Source organism: Mytilus trossulus, chromosome 3 (assembly GCF_036588685.1).
Source record: "Mytilus trossulus isolate FHL-02 chromosome 3, PNRI_Mtr1.1.1.hap1, whole genome shotgun sequence".
NCBI lineage: Eukaryota > Metazoa > Mollusca > Bivalvia > Mytilida > Mytilidae > Mytilus > Mytilus trossulus.
This window is the reverse complement of record NC_086375.1, coordinates 32657433-32679319: the sequence shown is the minus strand read 5'-3', so window position 1 is coordinate 32679319 and position 21887 is coordinate 32657433. Positions and strand designations below refer to the sequence as shown.

At 30.2% G+C, this 21887-nt stretch overlaps 1 protein-coding gene across 1 annotated transcript in view; it reads right to left on the bottom strand.

Moving 5' to 3' along the window:
* Nucleotides 1-725: 725 nt before the first annotated feature.
* The window catches only part of LOC134711271 (uncharacterized), a 33753-nt gene continuing 12591 nt past the window's right edge, over nt 726-21887 (bottom strand). The window contains exons 4-20 of the mRNA XM_063571795.1: nt 18743-18890; nt 17843-17904; nt 16739-17267; nt 15069-15165; nt 14531-14672; nt 13923-14010; nt 13319-13380; nt 11611-11690; nt 8169-8298; nt 7738-7810; nt 7179-7252; nt 6490-6673; nt 5943-6035; nt 5685-5736; nt 5099-5248; nt 4343-4433; nt 726-3825 (exon numbers count right to left, since the gene is read on the bottom strand). Coding sequence (XP_063427865.1) covers nt 3793-3825; nt 4343-4433; nt 5099-5248; nt 5685-5736; nt 5943-6035; nt 6490-6673; nt 7179-7252; nt 7738-7810; nt 8169-8298; nt 11611-11690; nt 13319-13380; nt 13923-14010; nt 14531-14672; nt 15069-15165; nt 16739-17267; nt 17843-17904; nt 18743-18890 — 2088 coding nt within the window. The 3' untranslated portion in view covers nt 726-3792. The remainder of the gene's footprint in view (nt 3826-4342; nt 4434-5098; nt 5249-5684; nt 5737-5942; nt 6036-6489; nt 6674-7178; nt 7253-7737; nt 7811-8168; nt 8299-11610; nt 11691-13318; nt 13381-13922; nt 14011-14530; nt 14673-15068; nt 15166-16738; nt 17268-17842; nt 17905-18742; nt 18891-21887) is intronic.

The following is a 21887-nucleotide window of genomic DNA, read 5'->3' as shown; positions in this document are numbered from 1 at the left end:
ATTATAACAAAAATGTAAAAATTAATGATTTCTATGCAGAGTTTACCATGTATCAACTACATTATTAATTAACATCATAAATCAATTTCTCTGTTTCCTCTAAAATAGGAATACTTAAAATTTATGCATAGTGTGAACATAGTTGAGAATAGAGAAAATTCTTAAGGGTTCCGCGGAACCCAGTGTCTCGCCTACTTATGCTGTTAATTGCAGGCTCAACAAAAGAGGAATAAAATCAATAAAAATATTCCTCTTGATACTATCTTATGATTCTAAGAAGCTTCTGTCCAAGTTTGGTAAAAATACAGTATGTTTTTAAAACTTTTTTAAAAAGTCCATTTATAAGTAAAATACAGATACTAGCTTTTGATCATAAACAAGCTTCTGTCCAAGTTTGGAACAGGTCCAAAATAGTATAAGAAAATTATTAAAATTTTAAAAACTTTAACCACAGAGTGAATGCGTTGTTTTCTGGCAGAAAATCTAAGTCCATTTAAAAGTAAAATGCACAAAAAATGGATTTATTTGTTAACAAAATTTACTTCTGGATACTATGTTATGATCATAAACAAGCTTCTGTCCAAGTTTGGTACAAACCCAGGATAGTTTAAGAAAGTTATTAAAATTTCAAATACTTTAACCACAGAGTGAATGTAATGTTTCCTGGCAGAAAAACTAAGTCTATTTTTAAGTAAAATATGGAAAAAATGGAATTTTATTTTTCCAAAATTTCCTTCTGGATACTATCTTATGATCATAAACAAGCTTCTGTATAAGTTTGGTATAAATACAGTATAGTTTAAGAAAGTTATTAAAATTTCAAAAACTTTAACCACAGAGTGAATGTAATGTTATGGCAGAAAAACTAAGTCCATTTATAAGTAAAATACGGAAAAAATAGAATTTTATTTTTACAAAATTTACTTCTGCATACTATCTTATGAACATAAACAAGCTACTGTCCAAGTTTGGTAGAAATCCAGTTTAGTTTAAGAAAGTTATTAAAATTTCAAAAACTTTAACCACAGAGTGAATATTTGTTGACGCCGCCGACGACGCTGATGCCGACGGAATGTAGGATCGCTATGTCTCGCTTTTTCGACTAAAGTCGAAGGCTCGACAAAAATGGAATGCATGACTTCAAGCCGGATGAAAAAATGGAATTTGATATTTTTAGCAATTGATTTCTTTGAAACCATGAAGCGAAAAATTCCATTTATAAATAACAGCGATATTTATTAGTCAACAAGGCACCTAATTGTTATGACTAGAACTAAACAATTCATATTAACATCTGGATTTCAAAAATAAACATATCACAAAATAAGCACACAACCTTTTAAGCAGTCCAAAATAAAACATGGAATGCAATGATTTAATATTATAACACACCAAAATGGCAACTGATGGAATAATTCTTAAAGAAAACATGGAATGCAATGATTAAATGTTGCAACACACCAAAAAAAACAGCAACAAAATGGAATGTAATAAACTGCTCAATAATGATCATCAATGAAAATTATTCACTTCTGTTTATTCAAAAATAATAAAGGGGTACTTATAAAGTGTTAAACATTGACTGATTATAGAATGTTTTATTCAATTCTCAATTTTCATTTCTAGATACAAAACAAATAAATGAGAATGAATAAATATAAAAAATATTGAGGGTTTTGTAATAACTTTATAAAAATCTTCTAAAATGATATTCATGATTGTAAATTAAACTTGACTGTGTAAATGATTGTTTAGAGATGAGGGGTCGAGAGGGTCAATAAATAAATGGGAAAACAATGTTCTTTTTAGGATGAAAATCTATATAAAATTACTGTGAAGTATTAAAACTGATGAAATGGAAAAAAAAAAGATTGCAAAGTTCTATAAAGGTAAAAATATCAAAATTGAGATTGCAAAAACTAGATAGGAACACATATATATCTAAGAGAAAATTAGAATTGACAAAAATACAGAGATTCTAATGATGGCAAGGTTTTAAATGATAAAAGTGGTTAACTTTCAGATTGTGTATGTAAGGTTGATGTCAATATGGGGAAAACAAAAATTTGTTTAAAAGGGAGATAAATCCAAGTTAAGGGACGTAACTCTTTTAAATTTTTAGTACATTTGTGTCAAACATTTTCATGTAGATAATATGAGTAACACTCTGTTTCACATGAATGCTTATAAGGCATTGATGAAACTGTCCATCACAAATACCGCATCAACTAATTAAGTCATCTACAACCCCCCTTTTTCTGTAAATATATTTGGAGTAAATTTGGTGTACTGATGATATTGAATGTAAAACACAATATGCCCAATATTTTGCAAAGATTGCCATTACTGTCATTTTTACATGACTACAAATCATCATGTAAGTCATGCATGATGATGTTTCAGATTGTAATATTGCAAGTAGCTTATAAAAACTTATTTCATAAACAATGATATAAAATGTGTTTGTATGGGTACAAAAATGTTTCTGAAATTAGTCATAGTATTGTAATGATGAAAATTACCCAGCATATAAAACATTTCGAAGAAATCCTATGTCCTGCATAGGAACCCTGTAGTTGTAAAAAAAAACCTCAATCATACCTCAATGGGGTTCAGGGATATTAACCTACATGTAAAACTAAAAAAAAAAATATTCAAGTGTAAATTGTAGGTCAAAGTGATGAGAATGTAACAGACCTATTTCTAATATTTGATTTATAGCATACTAAAACGTATATCCAACTTACAAATAGTCCAAAAGAAACAATTAACATTTGCATGAACCTGTTATAATGTATCAGCATATCATAAGTAATTTAACTTTAACTTCACCTAATTACCCAATACCGGTTACCAAAAAAAATCCACAAAGAATGCTAATAGTCATATAATCTGTTAATGCAATTTTTCTAGGTCTGTTTAGATTCATGATTTAGATCAAATATATATGTAAATCATCATAAACCAAAAAATTAATTTGTTGTTCTTAAACCTGATTTCTTTGAAACTTTACCTCTATATAGATAAATCACTAACCAGTAAGAGTCTGATCAAAGATGAAAAAGGTTCTTTCATATAAAAATGTCATGACAGTCAACAAAAAGAGTGTAACAAGAGAGAAGCAAAACTTCAATAAATATCACAATATTTTACATCACAAAACAATTAAAAAAAACAACAGCAAAAAACAATGCTATAAAAATAAATGCATAAAGTCACAACTATTTTAACAATCTTCTGTTTACATTTCAATAGATAATCTATCTATCGTAAAATTTAAAAATGTACACAACCTAATTAAAAGCAGTATTTAGATTTGTCTATAAACTAAACTTAATATCTTTATAAGAAATATAAGTAAGTCCTTCAGATTGATCTTATGGAGTTCTAGTGGAAAATATGAACCTCTTTAATTCTTCATATGTTATTTCATTGTATTAAGGTTTCTGTGAGCAAGATTGGTTGTCTTGGAAAGTACTTCCACCAATATCCCAACTTTTCAGCTTGAAGCTTGACAGAAAAGTTTGATTCTATCATTGATAAATTTTAACTATTTTTAGAATGGGGAACCTCCTATGTTTAAAGTCACATACTTGGGAAGTATGCCATTGTAGTTTTAAGGATTTAGACTGTACCATAACTACAAAACAGTTCTTTGACTACAACCCTTTATAGTGGTATAAAGTCTGGCAAGTTAGCTGCAGCAAAATAACAACTGTACCCTCCATTGTACAAGCAGTATCATTCAAATGGAATATGAGACAGAGTTGTGTCCCTTCCTGTGTTCTATCTTCACAACATATTCTTTCTGGCCAATTTGTCTTTCTGTAAAATAAAAAAGCCTCAGTCAAAATACAAGCTTTTAAATCATATAGGAAATTTAATCTCAAATACAAAAAAATTTTGCTGCATGTTTTTATTTTAAATTTATTGAAAATGCAGATGTATGTTTTTTTATTTGACAGTCCTCTTAAGTTTTCTCATCTCTTTGTAAAAATGTTGCACTTTCTCATCTGTCTTTTATTGTCATGAATAAGGACAAGTAAAAGAAGATTTTGAGTATATACAAATGAAACAGATACCCAACAATACAAATAAGGAAAACACATTTGCAGGGACGAAAATAGTGTTTAACAATAAACACGTGTCAATATAATATGCCAAGTTCAAGATCCCTCCAAATCGAAAAAATAATTGTGAAAAAATAAAAATAACAATATTATAAAAGATATGCCAGCAATACCTAATTCTTTAAATAACAACCATCGAAGACAGCCTTCATTTTTACCAGCATTCTGCTTCTATCTAAATTTAATATTATTCTGAACAATTTCTAACTTACCAAACTACCAGCTTTTCTTGTTCTTGTATTCAATAAGGCAGCCTTCTTGCCCTCCTGTAACTGCTTAAATCTTTTCTCTGCTTCTTGTATTCTGGTAAATTAAACAATCAATATATAAAGAATATGCAGTACTATACATAAATTTTAAATAGTGTAAACATTCAAACAAATGTATGTATTTAAATTTTCTTTTATTAAGTTCCAATCTATATAATTCCCAATGTAATTCTACTTTCATTTTACTGTCATTAGGGCAGAGGGATGTATTTTTCTCTCCTCTTTTCTTTTCTTATACCTAGAGATGAAAATTTCATCCCATTATAAACTGGTAATAACATCTAAAACCGATCCCATTGTAGATAATTCAAATTTCACAGATTATTCTTAGATTGACAGCAATGATATCATGAAAGCTTTAACATCTAACTATTAGACCAATCAATCATCTAGCAAGCAAATAGGGGCCTTGGTTGCTGTGTGGTCTAGGTAGTTACTACTGCAATCACTAGCCAGTTAACACTGAGGTTGTGAGTTCAAACCCTGTTTGTGCAGGTGCACTGGACTCCAATCTTAATTGACTAGGATTATCAGTTTTCCTATAAAGGTCGGTGGTTTTCTCCGGGGAACTCCACCTTCCTCCACCAATTAAAACTTGCCGCCACAAAATAGCCTAAATGCAGTGCTTAAAATGGTGTTGAAACGCCAAAAATCAAAATCAAATCTAGAAAGCAGAGTATGACTGAAAGGCAAGCTTACTTTATTTTGAGGACTTTTTGCTGTTCTTTCTTCCACATCTGTTTAAAGTCTCCACAGAACGATGACCATGATGAAAAGAAATAATCTGGAGTAACAAACTTATCTCCTGACTTTGGTTTTACACAAAAGTAGATCACAATTTCATCAAACCTGTAAATTAAAACATAGAAATGGATATTTTTTTCATCAAACACACAAAATTACTAGACATTTATATAAGATATAAGGCATCTATACCAAACTGTAAAAGAATTTCATTGGATTATTTTTTTTTATTTTTTAGGATATTTAATTTCTTTGTTTTGTTCAATTCCATATAAGCCTATAGAAATTTTTTACTTTGTTTTGTATGTCTTTTTTTCGACTTTTTTTGTAATTTCCACTTGTTATTTTCTTATTTTTCAGAACATTGTTGTTGGTTGCTTTACGCCGCATTAGCACAAAAAGGCTATATCGCGGCGAGGTTTTTTTCAGAACATATTTTATGCCAGAAGTTAATAAATTTTATTTCAGAAAAAAACACAATTTCAATTCACTTGAAACATGAACATATACATGAGAAATAACCAAAAGACTTTTTACTTACATCATTTTAGCTTCTTTGATAGAATCATCTTGTTCTTGTAAGTCATTTTTACCTGGAAAGGAAAGTTAAACATCTCATATTTGTGCATGTATAAAAAAAAATATGTGATTTTAAATTATACAAGAAGCAAATGTATGCAGATTTTTTTTTATCAATACTTTAAAATGATAGATACTGCATAATTATATTTGTATAATTATACACATACATTATGTATCATCTATTAGCATATGGTCAGTAAAACTGATAGTTACATACCCTTTTCAAAGAAATCCTCCATGACAGCTTTAAAAGGTTGAAGATCATCTTCATGAGCATGTTTAATTACTTTATTTGATCTTTTGAGAGCAGCTGAAAGATAAGGAAATACAAACTTTTCAATACAGTGAAACCAGATCTAATCTAACCATGAGTGAGCATCTCTTTTCTGTATTCTAAGGAAATTTTTCACATATTTTTTTTTCACTTTATGCTTCAATTATTGGCCATTTGTTATAGTTTAGCACCCATTGGCATACATTATTACTATTTTGTAAACCCCTTCCAGACCTTTTTGAGATTGATAATTTTTTTGTACCTGTAAATTTCAGCTTATACAATAAATATCATATTGGAATTTAACAAATTGACAAGTCTTACAAAAATAACACTTTCAGTATTGATGGGTAGGGTTTGTTCGTTGAATATACAACGAACAAACAGATCATGCTAAATAAGGCTACATACAATATAAGGCAATATTTTCATTTAAAAATTTTGTTAAATTAATCTGATTAAAAAATGCTATATCAAAATTTGAATTTACCATCAAATTCTTTCTTTATTTTCTTTAACTCTTTATCGATGTCATCAAAGTTAACCTGCATGCCTTGTGAGATGTCACTAGAATCTGGAAGTGGTAAAATGGCTTTCTCTGTCCCAGCGTTGTCATAATCAAACTTCTTTATATAAGTCATTACAACAAACTGTAGTAAACTGGATCTATTATCCTGGAAAATATCACAATCAAACTTTTTGATATAAGTCATTACAACAAACTGTAGTAAACTAGATGTATCGGTATTATCCTGGAAACAACAAAATATCTTTCATAGAATATTGTAATGAGGTTTATATGTCTATAGATTCTGCTTCTATTGTCAGTTTGGAAGGATATTCTCTACTGCAAGAGTTCAATTTTAGATTTTCAGAATATGTGCCTCAGGGAGTATGTTAAAATCCAAAATTCAAATACTAGTGTAAGCAGGAATAGTAATTATGTATATCATTACCACTTGTAGATTCTGTTACATAAATATTTTTCAGTCCTTCATTTATAACATCCAAATCATATTGTGAGCATCAAAAGACTGGAGGGTGAAAATGCAAAAAGGTACAGAATTTCTTTGAAAGATTCATTAAAATATATTCACTGGTTTAGGATCTGTCAATATATAATATAAAAAAGATATGGATAGAAAAACAGATGGATGCAGTGAAACAACCTTGACCTACCTTTGTTTTAACATCTTTTAATCTTGGCAGTATACTTATATCAAATCCATCAGCTTGACCTCTACTTCTATTTCCTAAAATTCAATTAACATAGATATTATACACAAGAAATATAGATTGAATATTAAAGATTTGTTTTTGGGGAAATGTAAAATTCTGTATATAGAGTTGTTTCTACTTTTCTAAGGAAATAATAAATTTTAAGAGCACCTATTAGCAAATTATTAGTGAACACAGAATATGGAAGAAAGTAAGCCATGTCAAAAGCCTTTCAAAACAAAAATTAAAAAAAATATTTAAATCTTAAATCTCACCATACAATTATGTTGACTAAATTTCTTAAAAGGTGGGTAATATAAAAAAAACAATTGTCGAGAGCATTTTTTCAACTGAATATATTTCATAACAAAACATAGAAAAATACAATTTAGATTGGCAAAAATGACGTAGGAATTGTCACAATAAAAAGATAAGTTGGTGAATCTATAAAGGTATAAGATAAAAGTCAGTGTTTTTAAATCTTTGCAGACATGTGTAAATTCATTTTACAATTACTAACCTCCATTCATATAATTTCCTACAGCTAATACTAATCCTAAAACATCTTTCACTCCCTTCCCATTCATCAATGTCTAAAATAACAAATATGTATAGTATCAAACACATGTGATATCATTTACATTTGCAATAAAAGGAATCATTTTAATTGAGACAAAACTCTTGTTGTTACAGTAGATATGCCTGAACTGATTAGAATTGAAACTTTTTACTTGTTGGTACCTCCTCACTAGCCTATACCATATGCTTTCTTACAAAAACAGATAAATTCTTATTTTCTAGGCCACTCATTTTTTTAGTCATCTAATATTCATATTATACATATCCATACTAACTAAATAACATTAACAAACTGAGCTGATTTACCATAATGCTATATATGCAAATCATTTTTTCTCTAAGTATGAACAAACATAAATAATAATATCTTACATCAGAAGTCATTTTTAAATTGTTGAGTTTATTCTCTATCACAGAAATGCTTTCTTGGAAATTTTCTTGAAACAAAAAACAAAACATCCTCTCTGCAAAATCTGGTATCACAGTCAAATCATACAGAAACCTGAAGAAGAAAATACATCATTACATTTCAAGCATCTACACTTAGTGTGTGCAAAATTATGGAAATTTAAAAATTAAAGATCAATGCTTTTCTTGCAGTTTAAAATATATGGCCAATGAATTGCATTATAGCAGACTTGTTCATATTAATCTTACCGTATTTACACATCTAGTTATTGTACATAACAATAACAAGAGTGCACACACTGAAATGCCTTCTTTACTAATCATTGTATTATGATGATAGTCAGATAGTCCTAAGTATAAAGCTTTATTACAACTGTCACATAAACTTAACATTAAACAAGATAGCTAAACAAAGACTAATGAACCATGAAAATGAGGTCAAGGTCAGATGAACCATGCCAAGCAGACATGTACAACTAACAATGCTTCCATACATAAAATATAGTTGACCTATAACTTATAGTTTAAGAAAAATAGACCGCCGCCGGATCACTATCCCCATGTCAACTTTCTGCAACAAAAGTTGCAGGCTCGACAATAACACAAAAAATGAGTAACAAGAATGTGTCCAAAGTACACGGATGCCCCACTGGCACTATCATTTTCCATGTTCCATGGACCGTGCAATTGGGGTCAAAAGTCTAATTTGGCTTTAAAATTAGAAATATCATATCATAAGCACCAAGTGTACTAAGTTTCAAGTTGATTGGACTTCAGCTTCATCAAAAACTACCTTGACCAAAAACTTTAACCTGAAAATCCCACTTTCATTTTATATGTTCGGTTGACCGTGAAATTGGAGTCAAAAGTCTAATTTGGCATTAAAATTAAAAATATCATATCATAAGCAACAAGTGTACTTAGTTTCAAGTTGATTGGACTTCATCTTCATCAAAAACTACCTTGACAAAAATCTTTAACCTGCGGACCAACGAACAGACGGACGAACAGACGAACGAACGAACGAACGGAGCCACAGACCAGAAAACTTAATGCCCCTCTACTATCATAGGTGGGGCATAAAAATAAGAGCTTTTATATAAGAACTAGCATCCATATATGTACAATACATATTTTGAATAAAAATATTTTTTGTCTAAGTATATATATGATAAACAAGAATGTGTGCCTAGTACACAGATGTCCCATCTGCACTTTCATTTTTTATGTTCAATGGACCTTGAAAATGGGGAAAAATTTCTAATTTGGCATTAAAATTAGAAAGAACATATCATAAGGAACATGTGTACTAAGTTTCAAGTTGATTGGACTTCCAATTCATCAACCAGATGCTCCGCAGGGCGCAGCTTTATACGACCGCAGAGGTTGAACCCTGAACGGTTGGGGCAAGTATGGACACAACATTCAAGCTGGATTCAGCTCTAAATTTGGATTGTGATTAAATAGTTGACACAGCATAGGTTTCTGACACAGAATGAATGTGGTCTAATGAACTTAAAATTTTTGTTTTGCCTTTGAGCAATTCACTATGCTGTTGAATATTAATCCTCTCAAAAAAATGTTTGAAGAAATTTTCTAATTGAGTTTGCAACAATAATTACTCATTTAAATACTTCATAAAATATTAAAATGTTAAAAAGTGCTTGTTATCACTGAATGGTAAAGATTGTTTTAATTTATCAGTTGGTAGTAAAAGTGAATATACATTGTATATTGAATAAAACAATGATTTAAGTTTATTCAACTACCTATTCTGGACAAAGAAAGATAACTCCAATTGAAAATATTGCTATTGCACAATATAGTGAAATTAGATATTTCTTGATATTGTGCAATACTGTGCATTTAAAAATACTTGCTATTGCACAATACTGTGTACTTGAAAATTTCTTGCTATTGCGCAATACTATGCAATTGAAAATCTCTTGCTATTGCACAATACTGTGCAATTGAAGATTTCTTGTTATTGCTAAGTACTGTGCAATTGAAAATTTCTTGCTATTGCACAATACTTAATATAATAATTTTAGATCCTGATTTGGACCAACTTGAAGACTGGGCCAATAATCAAAAATCTAAGTACATGTTTGGATTCAACATATCAAAGAACCCCAAGAATTCAATTTTTGTTAAAATCAAACAAAGTTTAATTTTGGACCCTTTGGACTTTAATGTAGACCAATTTGAAAACAGGACCAAAAATTAAGAATCTACATACAGTTAGATTTGGCATATCAAAGAACCCCTTTTATTCAATTTTTGATGAAATCAAACAAAGTTTAATTTTGGACCCCGATTTGGACCAACTTGAAAACTGGGCCAATAATAAAAAAATCTGAGTACATTTTTAGATTCAGCATATCAAAGAACCCCAAAGTTTAAATTTTTGTCAAAATCAAACTAGGTTTAATTTTGGACCCTTTGGACCTTAATGTAGACCAATTTGAAAACGGGACAAAAAATTAAGAATCTAAGTACACAGTTAGACTCGGCATATCAAAGAACCCCAATAATTCAATTTTTGATGAAATCAAACAAAGTTTAATTTTGGACCCTTTGGGCCCCTTATTCCAAAACTGTTGTTGGGACCAAACCTCCCAGAATCAATACCAACCTTCCTTTTGAGGTCATAAACCTTGTGTTTAAATTTCATAGATTTCTATTTACTTTTACTAAAGTTATGGTGCGAAAACCAAGAAAAAAGCTTATTTGAACCCCTTTTTGGCCCCTAATTCCTAGACTGTTAGAACCAAAACTCCCAAAATCAATCCCAACCTTCCTTTTGAGGTCATTAACCTTGTGTCAAAATTTCATAGATTTCTATTTACTTAAACTAAAGTTACAGTGCGAAAAACAAGAAAATGCTAATTTGGGCCCTTTTTGGCCCCTAATTCCTAAAATGTAGGAATTAAAACTCCCAAAATCAATCCCAGCCTTCCTTTTGTGGTCATAAACCTTGTGTTAAAATTTCATAGATTTCTATTCACTTTTACTAAAGTTAGAGTGCGAAAACTAAAAGTATTCGGACTACGACAACGAGGACAACGACGACGACGACACCAACGTGATAGCAATATACGACGAAAAAATTTTCAAATTTTGCGGTCGTGTAAAAACTACCTTGACCAATAACTTTAACCTGAAGTGGGACGTACAAACGGACAGATGAAGAACGGACCCACAGACAAGAAAACATAATGCCCATAATGGAGCATAAAAATTTCATGTCTATAGTTATCTAGTAAAGCAATTATGCGAGTTCTTATTATTGTGACAATCACTAAGTCACATTATTTGCATTCATAAAAACCACACAATAAATTCTGAATTTACAGTGTTCTGCACCCAAATTGTTGTTTACTTATATACAATATATCATACTTACTGATCAGGTTTATCAAGAGGCACATTGGGGTTTTGATCTATATGCTTCTTTATTTTTTTTATCTCTTCATCATCTGCCCTCTGAAATTATAAAATTGTATGAAAAAATAAAGAATATTGTTATCTTGCATGAATGAAAATATTTATATACAAGTAAATTTCATATCGATTAACATATAAAGCAAGAGAATAAAATTTCAAGCTGAACAGAGGACAGATCCTACCCTACTATGAACCAAAAACTTTGGCACAACTGCTTTTCCCCATGCAATCATACTTAAGTTTTTATCACAAGTGGCTGTTTCTGTTCTACACTGCAGTACAGGTACATGTTTTTCATTAAACAAATCTTAGTCAGAAAATTGTTGGTCAGGAAAAACATGCAAGATAAAGAACATAAAATTTTCAAAAAAATTGTTCTTATGCAAAACCTTATATAGTGGTATTAAATCAAAGCTTCAGGACTGGGGATCACTGAAAAATTCTTGTTTATATTTAATTTGAATAGTTAAAACATTCATTATATGAAATTGTAAAAGATCATATCTTGTCTGTTTCGAAACTTCTAAACTGTAATAAACCAGTGTGCTCTAAATGAAATTAAAGGTATGTTGATTTTTACAGCATCAGACATGATAAGGTTTTGTTTTGACAATAAATATTTATCATTTTTATATTCAAAATTAGGAGAAAATAGCTATGTATACTTTATATTCTGAGTTCAAAAACCTTAAGTTTGAGACAAAATGTTTTTTAAAATCTCAGGTATGTGCAAATACCTGTAAAATAGAAGCTTTCTAGCTTAAAGGCTGTAAAACACGCAATGTGATGGAAAATCAAAAGGCAAAATTTCACCAAAAATTTACTATGTTAAATATTAACTTTACTTTATTATTTTTTTGATTCATTAGAATTAAAATTCTGAGTAATATGAAATATGAATACCTTTGGTATATGTCATGTATGTATAATTCACTAAAATGAAAAGTTTTAGCTTAAAAATTGTCAGGAGAATAAGGTGGACAAAGCAGGTGCCAAACATGCAAAAATTTCAAAAAAGTTCAAGAACCAGTAATTTTGTGAATTTGAGACTAGAATCAAAATCCTCAAAAATGCATACCTTTGATATATGAACAGATATTCTGGAAAACAAAAAATGTTTAGCTTGATAACTGTAGATAGACAAATGATAGAGGTTTGCAGACAAACCATGTACATAAATGATTTATCATATGCCATGACAAGGCAACAATAATGTATTTTTAACATCAAAGACACAAAATTTTGTGTTCCAAACACCAGTAATATTTACCATATTTTTTTTATGATTTTTTTTAAATCACCAATATCAGTTCCATTGAAGTATCCAATAAACAAGTAGCTATTAATCGTTAATTGTACAATTTTTTTGTAATTTAAAAATACTAATACATAGATGTCCAAATTATCAATGTAGGTAACTGAAAAACATGACCCTGAGATGGCTTGGCTTCTTTATCATTGTTCATTTCATGTCATAAAGTTACTAGTACTTTAATTACCCCCCCCCCCCCCCCCCCCCCAAAAAAAAAAAAGACAAATCTTACAAATGATTGTGTATAACCTAAGTGAACATACGATTTAAATAATGCCTTATAAAACTAATTTGTAGTGTGGATATAATTCATTATATTAGTTTTCATTATTTCTCAATTGAAAAATGTTCTTACATTGTCATAAATAGCTTTCAACTTCTCCATTTCTAGTTGTGAGGTATCTAAATGCATTATGGCTGAAAAGAATAAAAGTTCAAATATTAATCCAATATCATGTAAAGTTTTTTTTTTTAAATTGGAATCAATACATACACAAACAGACTGTAATTTATACATACTGCCTTTTTAGAACTTATATCTTTGTGTTAAAAAAAGCAGACATGTTTCTGCATCCATCCTGATATCAAAAATAATTACAGCATGTACCCCTGATATGCTTATCTATAGGGATTAATTTTAATCACAAATGTAACAGAACATTTTTACAGAATTTTTGCTGAAGAAACTGAGCTTAATAACATTCCAGTGAAACAGTTGTATTTATCAACCTGAGTTTTGCCAAAGCAATATTTTTTTCAATAACTTCTTAAATTGACAACCAACAAGAATCTAGCTTCAACAACTTAGATATAATTTTGATTTTATCTGGATTTTGTGCTGTAAAGCTTATCTTTTTCCCATTGGTTGTCAGTGTTTTTTTTAACTTATTTTACCCTCGTTCTGTTAAGAACATATTCACACTCCTTTTAATCAACTTAAGTATAAAAATCATACATACCATTTTCAATAACAAAAAACTCTAACCGCAAACTCGATAGCAAAATACCAATTGCTTGGGAGCGTTTAGGTTCTATCACTTTGGCAAACTGAAAAAGATGATTAAATATTTATTAGCCACTTACTCTTGAAGGGAGTTATTTTTACTTACAGAATCTAGTCTGTCAGTATTTACACAGAAATCATACTTTGATTTCACACATTTAACTTCAGTTTTAGAAAAGTTGTCAATTAATAAAAATATTAAATAATTGGAGAATATCTCCATGAGGCACAGATGATACCCCAGAATGTATATAATGTTATAAGGGGACATAACTCAGGAATGGTAAAAGTGAAGCAACCAAAATTTAAACTTGTTCTGAGTTTTGTTTTAATAAGCATTGTGTATAAGTTTCATAGCAATTAAAGTTAGAGATTGGAAAACATGTATCAATGATTTTATGAGTGAGAAACTGTCCAAAACTCCTTATACAAAGACCTGCCTATGCAATAATTTGTTCTCTATATAAATAACAAAGAATACAGGCTTTATTTATTTTCTGCTTTTCACATTTGGTGATGTTAAAAAGTATAATTTTAATAAATCTTCTAAAGTACATTACAAACCTGTTTTGGCGGTGATTTACTTTTGGTGAGACGAGACTTTCTGGTATTATCTATTGGCACTTTAGAGAACAGTTCATCCACTTCATCAAAATTGATTCTAGCTTCATCTATTTCTTCCCATACAAGTCTGGCATTGGCATACCTGTAACATAGTTGTTTTTTCAATTGTTTACATTCAAACACAAAAAAAAAAAAAATATTGTGGAGACACTGTTTGGCAGCCTCCTGCACCTGGTACCTCCCCAAATCAATATCTGTTTTTTTATTTTAAAAAATACGGTTAAAAAGGGTTGATTCTGTGATGACATCTTTAATTTGTGTGCAAGGACGGATCCAGTTTTATAGGTTAGGAGGTTGCAAACTTAAATTGTTACTGAGGGGAGAGAGGCAACATTTTTTTTAGGTAAAATATTCGAAATAAAAATAATTCAAGCTGAGGACAACCCATGCTTTGTTAGAGGGCACACGCCCCGACTGAATCAGCCGCTGGTGTGTATAGTTATTTCGCCTTAGAGTTTGTGATGTAAATTTTACTTACTCTTTATGTTTGGGTGACTTTATTTCATTAACAACAATTCTGTTCCAGAACAGAGGTTTCATTGGAGACTTGGTACTGATCAAAGGCTTTAAAGAACCTGTAAAACAACATTGTTATATTTATAAGAATGATTATAAACAGTCCTAAAACAGTTCTAACAGATTTGGTTGCAGAAAAAAAATCCTGATACAAAAGTCTATGGTTGCTTCATAATCAACAGTTAAAATTGAGTACCTATGACTGGTAAACAGTCTTTGAAGAAACATATACCCAGCAAAAGATTAAATGAAAAATTTTCAAACAAAATTTGAACACTCTTAATACCATTATTTTAAAACTTTTTAAAAGGGTGTCTATAGAAAGTTATCATTCAACTTAATGTTTTACCCCAAAATTACTTCATTTCAGGTGGTACCCAACACTTTCACTAAAATTAATTTGGCTTGTTTAATTTTCATTTAATTTTGACAAAGTATTCACTTTGACCCTTTAATAAATATATAAAAATTTCACAAATTTTGAACCGACCATTTTATCCAAAAAATTACACTGGTTATAAAGCAATTTGACAAACACCAGTTTTGATCAATGAGAAGCTGAATTTTCCCTTTGCAACACAACGTAATTAAACGTTAAGCTGATTTAACCGAGTTATCTCCCTGCAGTGTTAGGTACCACCTTAATCTTGAAAATTTGTTTTTGTAATGTAATGCTCCTGTTTTCAAACTTATAAGTTTACTAGTAAAACATTCACATTTGTCATACATGTAATTCAATATGTTAGCTTACACAATACAATGTTAATGTACACTTCTAAAAATATTCCCTTGATAGGGAAGTGGGTTAAACATGTGAAATTCAGTGACAATAAATTTATATGAACAAAAAATAGTGTTGTTGAAATATATCATGTATATACACTAAAAACTTTGCAACACTGAGAAACATATAACTTGTCAAAGTGAATAAGAATTTGAACTTTTTCAAAAACTTTTTTTTCAGTAAAACTAGATTTGAGTAAATGTGCACGAGTGACTACTTTCTATTAACATTTTGTGTAGCAAATTTATTTACTACAAGTTGGAAATATCCATTTGCAGTTGGCAACTGTAGGGAGTAATAAAGGTTTCCTTAAGATGCCAATTATCCCTTCTTCCATCTCTCTATCTGTTACTGGGTTACATTCTAGAAACATATATGTATATTGAGGCATTCTTATAATTAAAAGTAGGGTACTCTTTAATTGATATATTGATTTGTATTACTTTCAGGCAACAAAAAGCTTTCAAGGCAGTAAACATGAAAGAATAGAGGATGTGAAAAGGGCTTTAAAATGCCACAGGAAAAACATGGAGAAATCTGTAGACTGGAAACATTTTAAGCCTAGTGCAATGAACCAAAAATGTAATCAATTAGGTTGGATAGATATATTGTGGCACAAAAATAGTAAAAAAAATCCCTGTCCTGAACAATTTTAATTTCAAATGAAAGAAGATCAATGAAATTTAATGATGCAAGTACTGCCTAATCCTCAAATTTAACATATCTTTATGTGAATGTACAAAAAAAAAACCACAACATTTTGGAATAAAACAAAACCCTATAAATTTAACTAAATATGTCTAAAAAATAATTTACATCAATTACAACAGTAAAATTATCTAAACTACCTCTTCTCTGAAGCATTCCTGGTGCTGGTGGAGCTCCAGGGGGTCCAGGTGGTGGTGGAGGTGCTCCTGGTATTGGTGGAGCTGGACACGGAGGAGGTGGAGGAGGAGGTATTCCTGGAGGTGGAGGTGGTGGTGGCACTGGTATTGTTGGTACTCCTATATGTTCAGGAGAGAATTTTAATTTCTCAACAGGCATATCCCCCTCCTCCCCATTTTCCTCATGTATTGTAGGCACTAATCCATAAATACATTCTGGTGTAACAGCAGCCAAAGTATGCTGCAAATGTGGTGTTCCTGTCACTGCTACACATAATTGTCCTTGGCTGTCATAGTAACCATTTGTCACATGACCCGCCTCTTTTTCAGCAGCATTTGCATCAGATAAAGCAGATTGTGAATGTTCCTCTATGCCTGCGAGTTTTTTATACCGTGCAACTTCCTGTTCAAGAAGGGCTATTTTTTCCACACAGTTTTGAAGTCTACTTTGATATTCATTCCTACAGTGGTCTAATACATTTTGGTGTCCTACCTGTAAAGTTTTATAAAATAATTAATTGATCCATTATATAAAAATTCTTAGTTAACAGCATAGATTTCATAAATTCTTGTGTCTATCTTGGTTTTTTTCTATGTGTCGACTATGCATTATGGGCTTTGTTAAATGTGACCTATAGTTGTTAATTTGTTCTCTTGTGAATAGTTGTCTCAATGGCAATCTCACTACACATTCTTAAATGTATATAGTATCCAAAAATCTCAGTTTAAAGTATAAAATAACACAAAGACAATGCAGATGGTTTCCCCCTTTTTTTTTAAGTGGAAAACAACAAAAACAAAACTAGATAATATGTGACAAGTTTCAATTCATACAAAGTTTATGTTTTCGGCTGATATTTCAGATATAAAATAAAATGCTTGAACTAAGTACTTGTAAACACGCCTCTGAATACAGAAGATTTCATACTTCATAATAAACAGTCATTAAAAAGTGGCAATGCTGTCATTTTTTTCATGCAATTGCAATAATAATCTCGCCTCTACCCATATCTTTTTTTTACTTAAATGGCTCTCCATTCTTTTAAAGATAAGCTGTTTAATACAAACCTCAACTTTATCCAGCTCTGTTTTATATTCATTTCTCACATGTACTAACATAGCTTGTTGGTCTATAAAATAAAGTAAAAGAGATAGCAGGTAAACCACTAAATTCAATGTTCAACACATGACAACTTTTCTATAGGCTTGTATGCAGACTGCAAAATCCATGCACATATAGGTTTACCTCAATCGATGAAAATTGGTACCAACGAAAATAAATGAATCCATGGTACTTTTACACCAGCATATCAGTGCTATTTGAAAACTCAAAACTTGATTTAATTTATTGAAACAGATGAAAATATAAAATCATGTTTGATAAAAAAAAAATGAAATAAAATGTTTCTATAAAAACTTTTTTTCTTCACTTTTTAGCCAAAGGAGCTCAAGAACAAAACCAGAGGACATTGCATTTTTCCTAAATCCTATAAAAGTCCACAAAACTTCGAACATCACACTGCATTAAATGATTTTTTAAAAGAATGATTGATAGATTGATGTTTTCTTTACACAGCATCAGAGCAAATAGTTATCAAGGTTACCAGATTATAATTTTGTACGCCAGACACATGTTTTGTCTACATAAGACTCATCAGTGACGCTCATATCAAAATAGTTAAAAAGCCAAATAAATACAAAGTTAAAGAGCATTGAGAATTCCAAATTCCAAAAAGTTGTGCCAAATACGGCTAAGGCAATCTATGCCTGGGATAAGAAAATCCTTAGTTTATCGAAAAATTCAAAGCCTTGCAAACAGGAAATTTATAAAAAATTACCTAATAATTGATATTCATGTCAACAACGAAGTTCTGACTACTGGATTCCCTCTAAGTCTAAAAAAAGTCTATATTGCTGAGATTTTTATAAAGAAGATTAACATAGAATTACTAAAGTAAATCTACTAACCTGCCTCTGTAAATTTTCGTCCTGCCTTTAGATCTTCTTCACTCAGATATTGTGGTGGGGGCCACGAGGGTGTAAGTTTACCAATCTCGACATTTTGTTGTTTTGTTACAGGTACTTCTGTATGGGTCCAGTAGTACATACAATCACCCTGAAATATACAAAAATTATAAACATAAATAAATTTTAATTCTATGTAAAAGAGCAAAATATATTATTCTCTAATCTTTATTTTAGTGCAACCCAATATTCTCGATTCTTTTAATATTTCATCACCCTTTGTTTTTATTCTTTTGGCCTAGATTTCTCTCTATTTTTAATATTGTTAACCCTTCTTCTGCTCAAAGATTTATATAGAATAGGGAAAAATGGCTTAAAAATTTAAAGAATACAGAATAGAAAGTACCGTACCCCTATATCAAGACCCTCCTATAGTCAACTAGTAATCTGATAGCCTTAGTATCAATACATTTACAAAAAATTTGAGTCTTTGACCAACTTATTTTTGTTTATACATGTAGTTTGTTACACCCCCTTGAGATGCATTCTATCAAAATGTTTACATAATAATAGGCCACTTATTGTATCATAGAGATAAATTTTGACATAAATTTTGTCTGGTACAATCGAGTCACTGTTTACTGTCACCAAATTCCATATTCATATCAAGAAGTGCTGAATAAAGAAACATGAAGTTAAGATGGGGTTCACAAATATGAACTTTTTTCTATAAAATAAAGAGGCGCTTGATACAGAATGTTATGAATTAACTAATTATAATGCAAGGTAGTACTTCCTTATGCATTGAATATGCTAACAGGAGTTATTGTTTGGATGAATGTAAAAAACATCTTAACCTGTCAATCAACTTGCTAATGACTTACTTTCACTTAACCTGGTCAAAACTGTCATGGAAGTATTATGGCTGTAATTTCTAACCTTTAACAAGTAAGATAAACGATTCCATGCCATACAAATGACATTAAAATTTTATCAAAATTCAATAACAGTCAGTGGAGAAAATGATACAAATGAAGCATGTTATGTAGATCACAGATTACTTTCACCTTGATTGGCTTGAAGCTGTTTAACTTAGAGTGAGCTACATTTGTCAATGGTAGTCTTTTGTCATATCTTATTTAGTCTAGCTGTTAATTCTATTCATCTACCAAGTATTGACAACTTTAACATCTCAAATGATATCTTGATGTACAAACACATTTCTATTTAACCTTAACCTCTAAATGTGTTCTGATTATTGAGGTTGCTGTCTTATATACCTAATATCTTTATTTTCTATACTGATATGTATCATAATCTTTATGTGGGTGTATGAAAATGAACTAAATTAAAGCTTTATCTAAATTTATGTTTAATATGGATATCAAAATGGCCGAACTTAAAAATGGAACAATACCTAATACATTTTAGATGCCATAACGTTTTGGGTTCAAGTACCAAAGATATATTCATATAAAAGAAGCATGAAATACAAGTTCTAGTTCAAGTTCGAATTATTGGATGTGATAATCTTAAATAAAGATTGTGAACAGATGATAACCTGGCATGGGCCAATACATTTTTTTAAATGGCTGTTAAAGGATGTTCCAGAAAAGGGCAGGATAAAGCTTAGTCACATAATTAACAAGAATGTGTCCCCGGTACACAGATGCCCCACTTGCACTATCATTTTCTATATTCAGTGGACCCTGAAATTGGGGTCAAAACTCTAATTTGGCCTTTAAAATTAGAAAGATCATATCATAAGGAACATATAAACTAAGTTTCAGGTTGATTGGACTTCAACTTCATTAAAAACTATCTCAACCAAAAACTTTAACCTAAAACTGGACAGACGAACGAATGAACTGACAGATGAACGGACATATAGACCAGAAAACATAATGCCCCTCTACTATTGTAGGTGGGGCATAAAAAGAAATCCAAAGAAAAGAGGGTTCTTAATCTAACACAAGCTTTCTATCTTTCAAATCTTAATCCATCAATGCTAACAAGCATTATTACTTGAAGCCTTGATCCTTATATGTATGACTTTTACTTCTTATCATAAAATATCTTTGGAAAGACTACCATTTACATGAAGTTTACTGAGTCTATAAATTAACCACTGATTTTATAGTCCTTTTAACATATTACAAGGTGTACTATATCAAAGGTGTTATTTACATCTAATGAGGTCAAAATGACTAAATATACATCGCTATCTTAATAATATGGATTCTAATTTCCTCCTAAGTCAAATCACATATCAAATTAACATAAAATATTCGGTAAATTAAAGCGACAAGGTCTATTAATCAAACTAACTACAACAAAGTGTGAAAAATAATACCTTATTAGTCAAATAAGACAGATTTCACTAGGAAAGGAATTTGACATTTTTATGAATGAAAATCTTAAAGTATGTGAAACCCTTAGATCAATGTAAACATAGTCTGAACGTTGTTTATTTTTTCCTTGGAGATAAATAAAGATAAATGCTATCTCCTTTCATCAACTACAAACTAAACACAGAATGACAGGTCATATTAAAACTCATTCAAGCTTGATAATTTTGTAATAGTTCAATAGCTGTATCAATTCATCTCAATATGCATCTGACAGATAAACAATAAATCAAGATGAATTTGATTATCAAATCAGTTATCTCTATATGTATAAGCAGCTCAAGGCCAATGTCGCCCTTTCCAAAGAATGTCATTCAAAATAAAATTTGATCTTTTTTCTAAGAAACCCCAGGCTCTGAATCTTTTGGTCACTAGAGAGAAGGATAAGACAGACTAATCTCTTGACTTTTGTTTAATTGAGTTTATGACCTTATAATGTCAATTTTTGTCATATAATTCTGGGTCTTTATAAATAATCATCAAGTAATTTATAGTATTGAGGTGTCTTCAACCTATGCCAACATTTGATAAAAATATATTCAACCTATGCCTACAAACAAAATACAATAGGTATTGATAACTAAATAAACATCTCTCATAGAAAATCAGACAAATTGAGTGTCATAAGTTCTTCCATTAACATTATAATGGTTATATATTCAAGTTACTTGGAAAAAGCTTTCAGATTTTCAGGCAATCATATACAAAGGTTGAAAACAATGATTTTGAAATTACGAAAC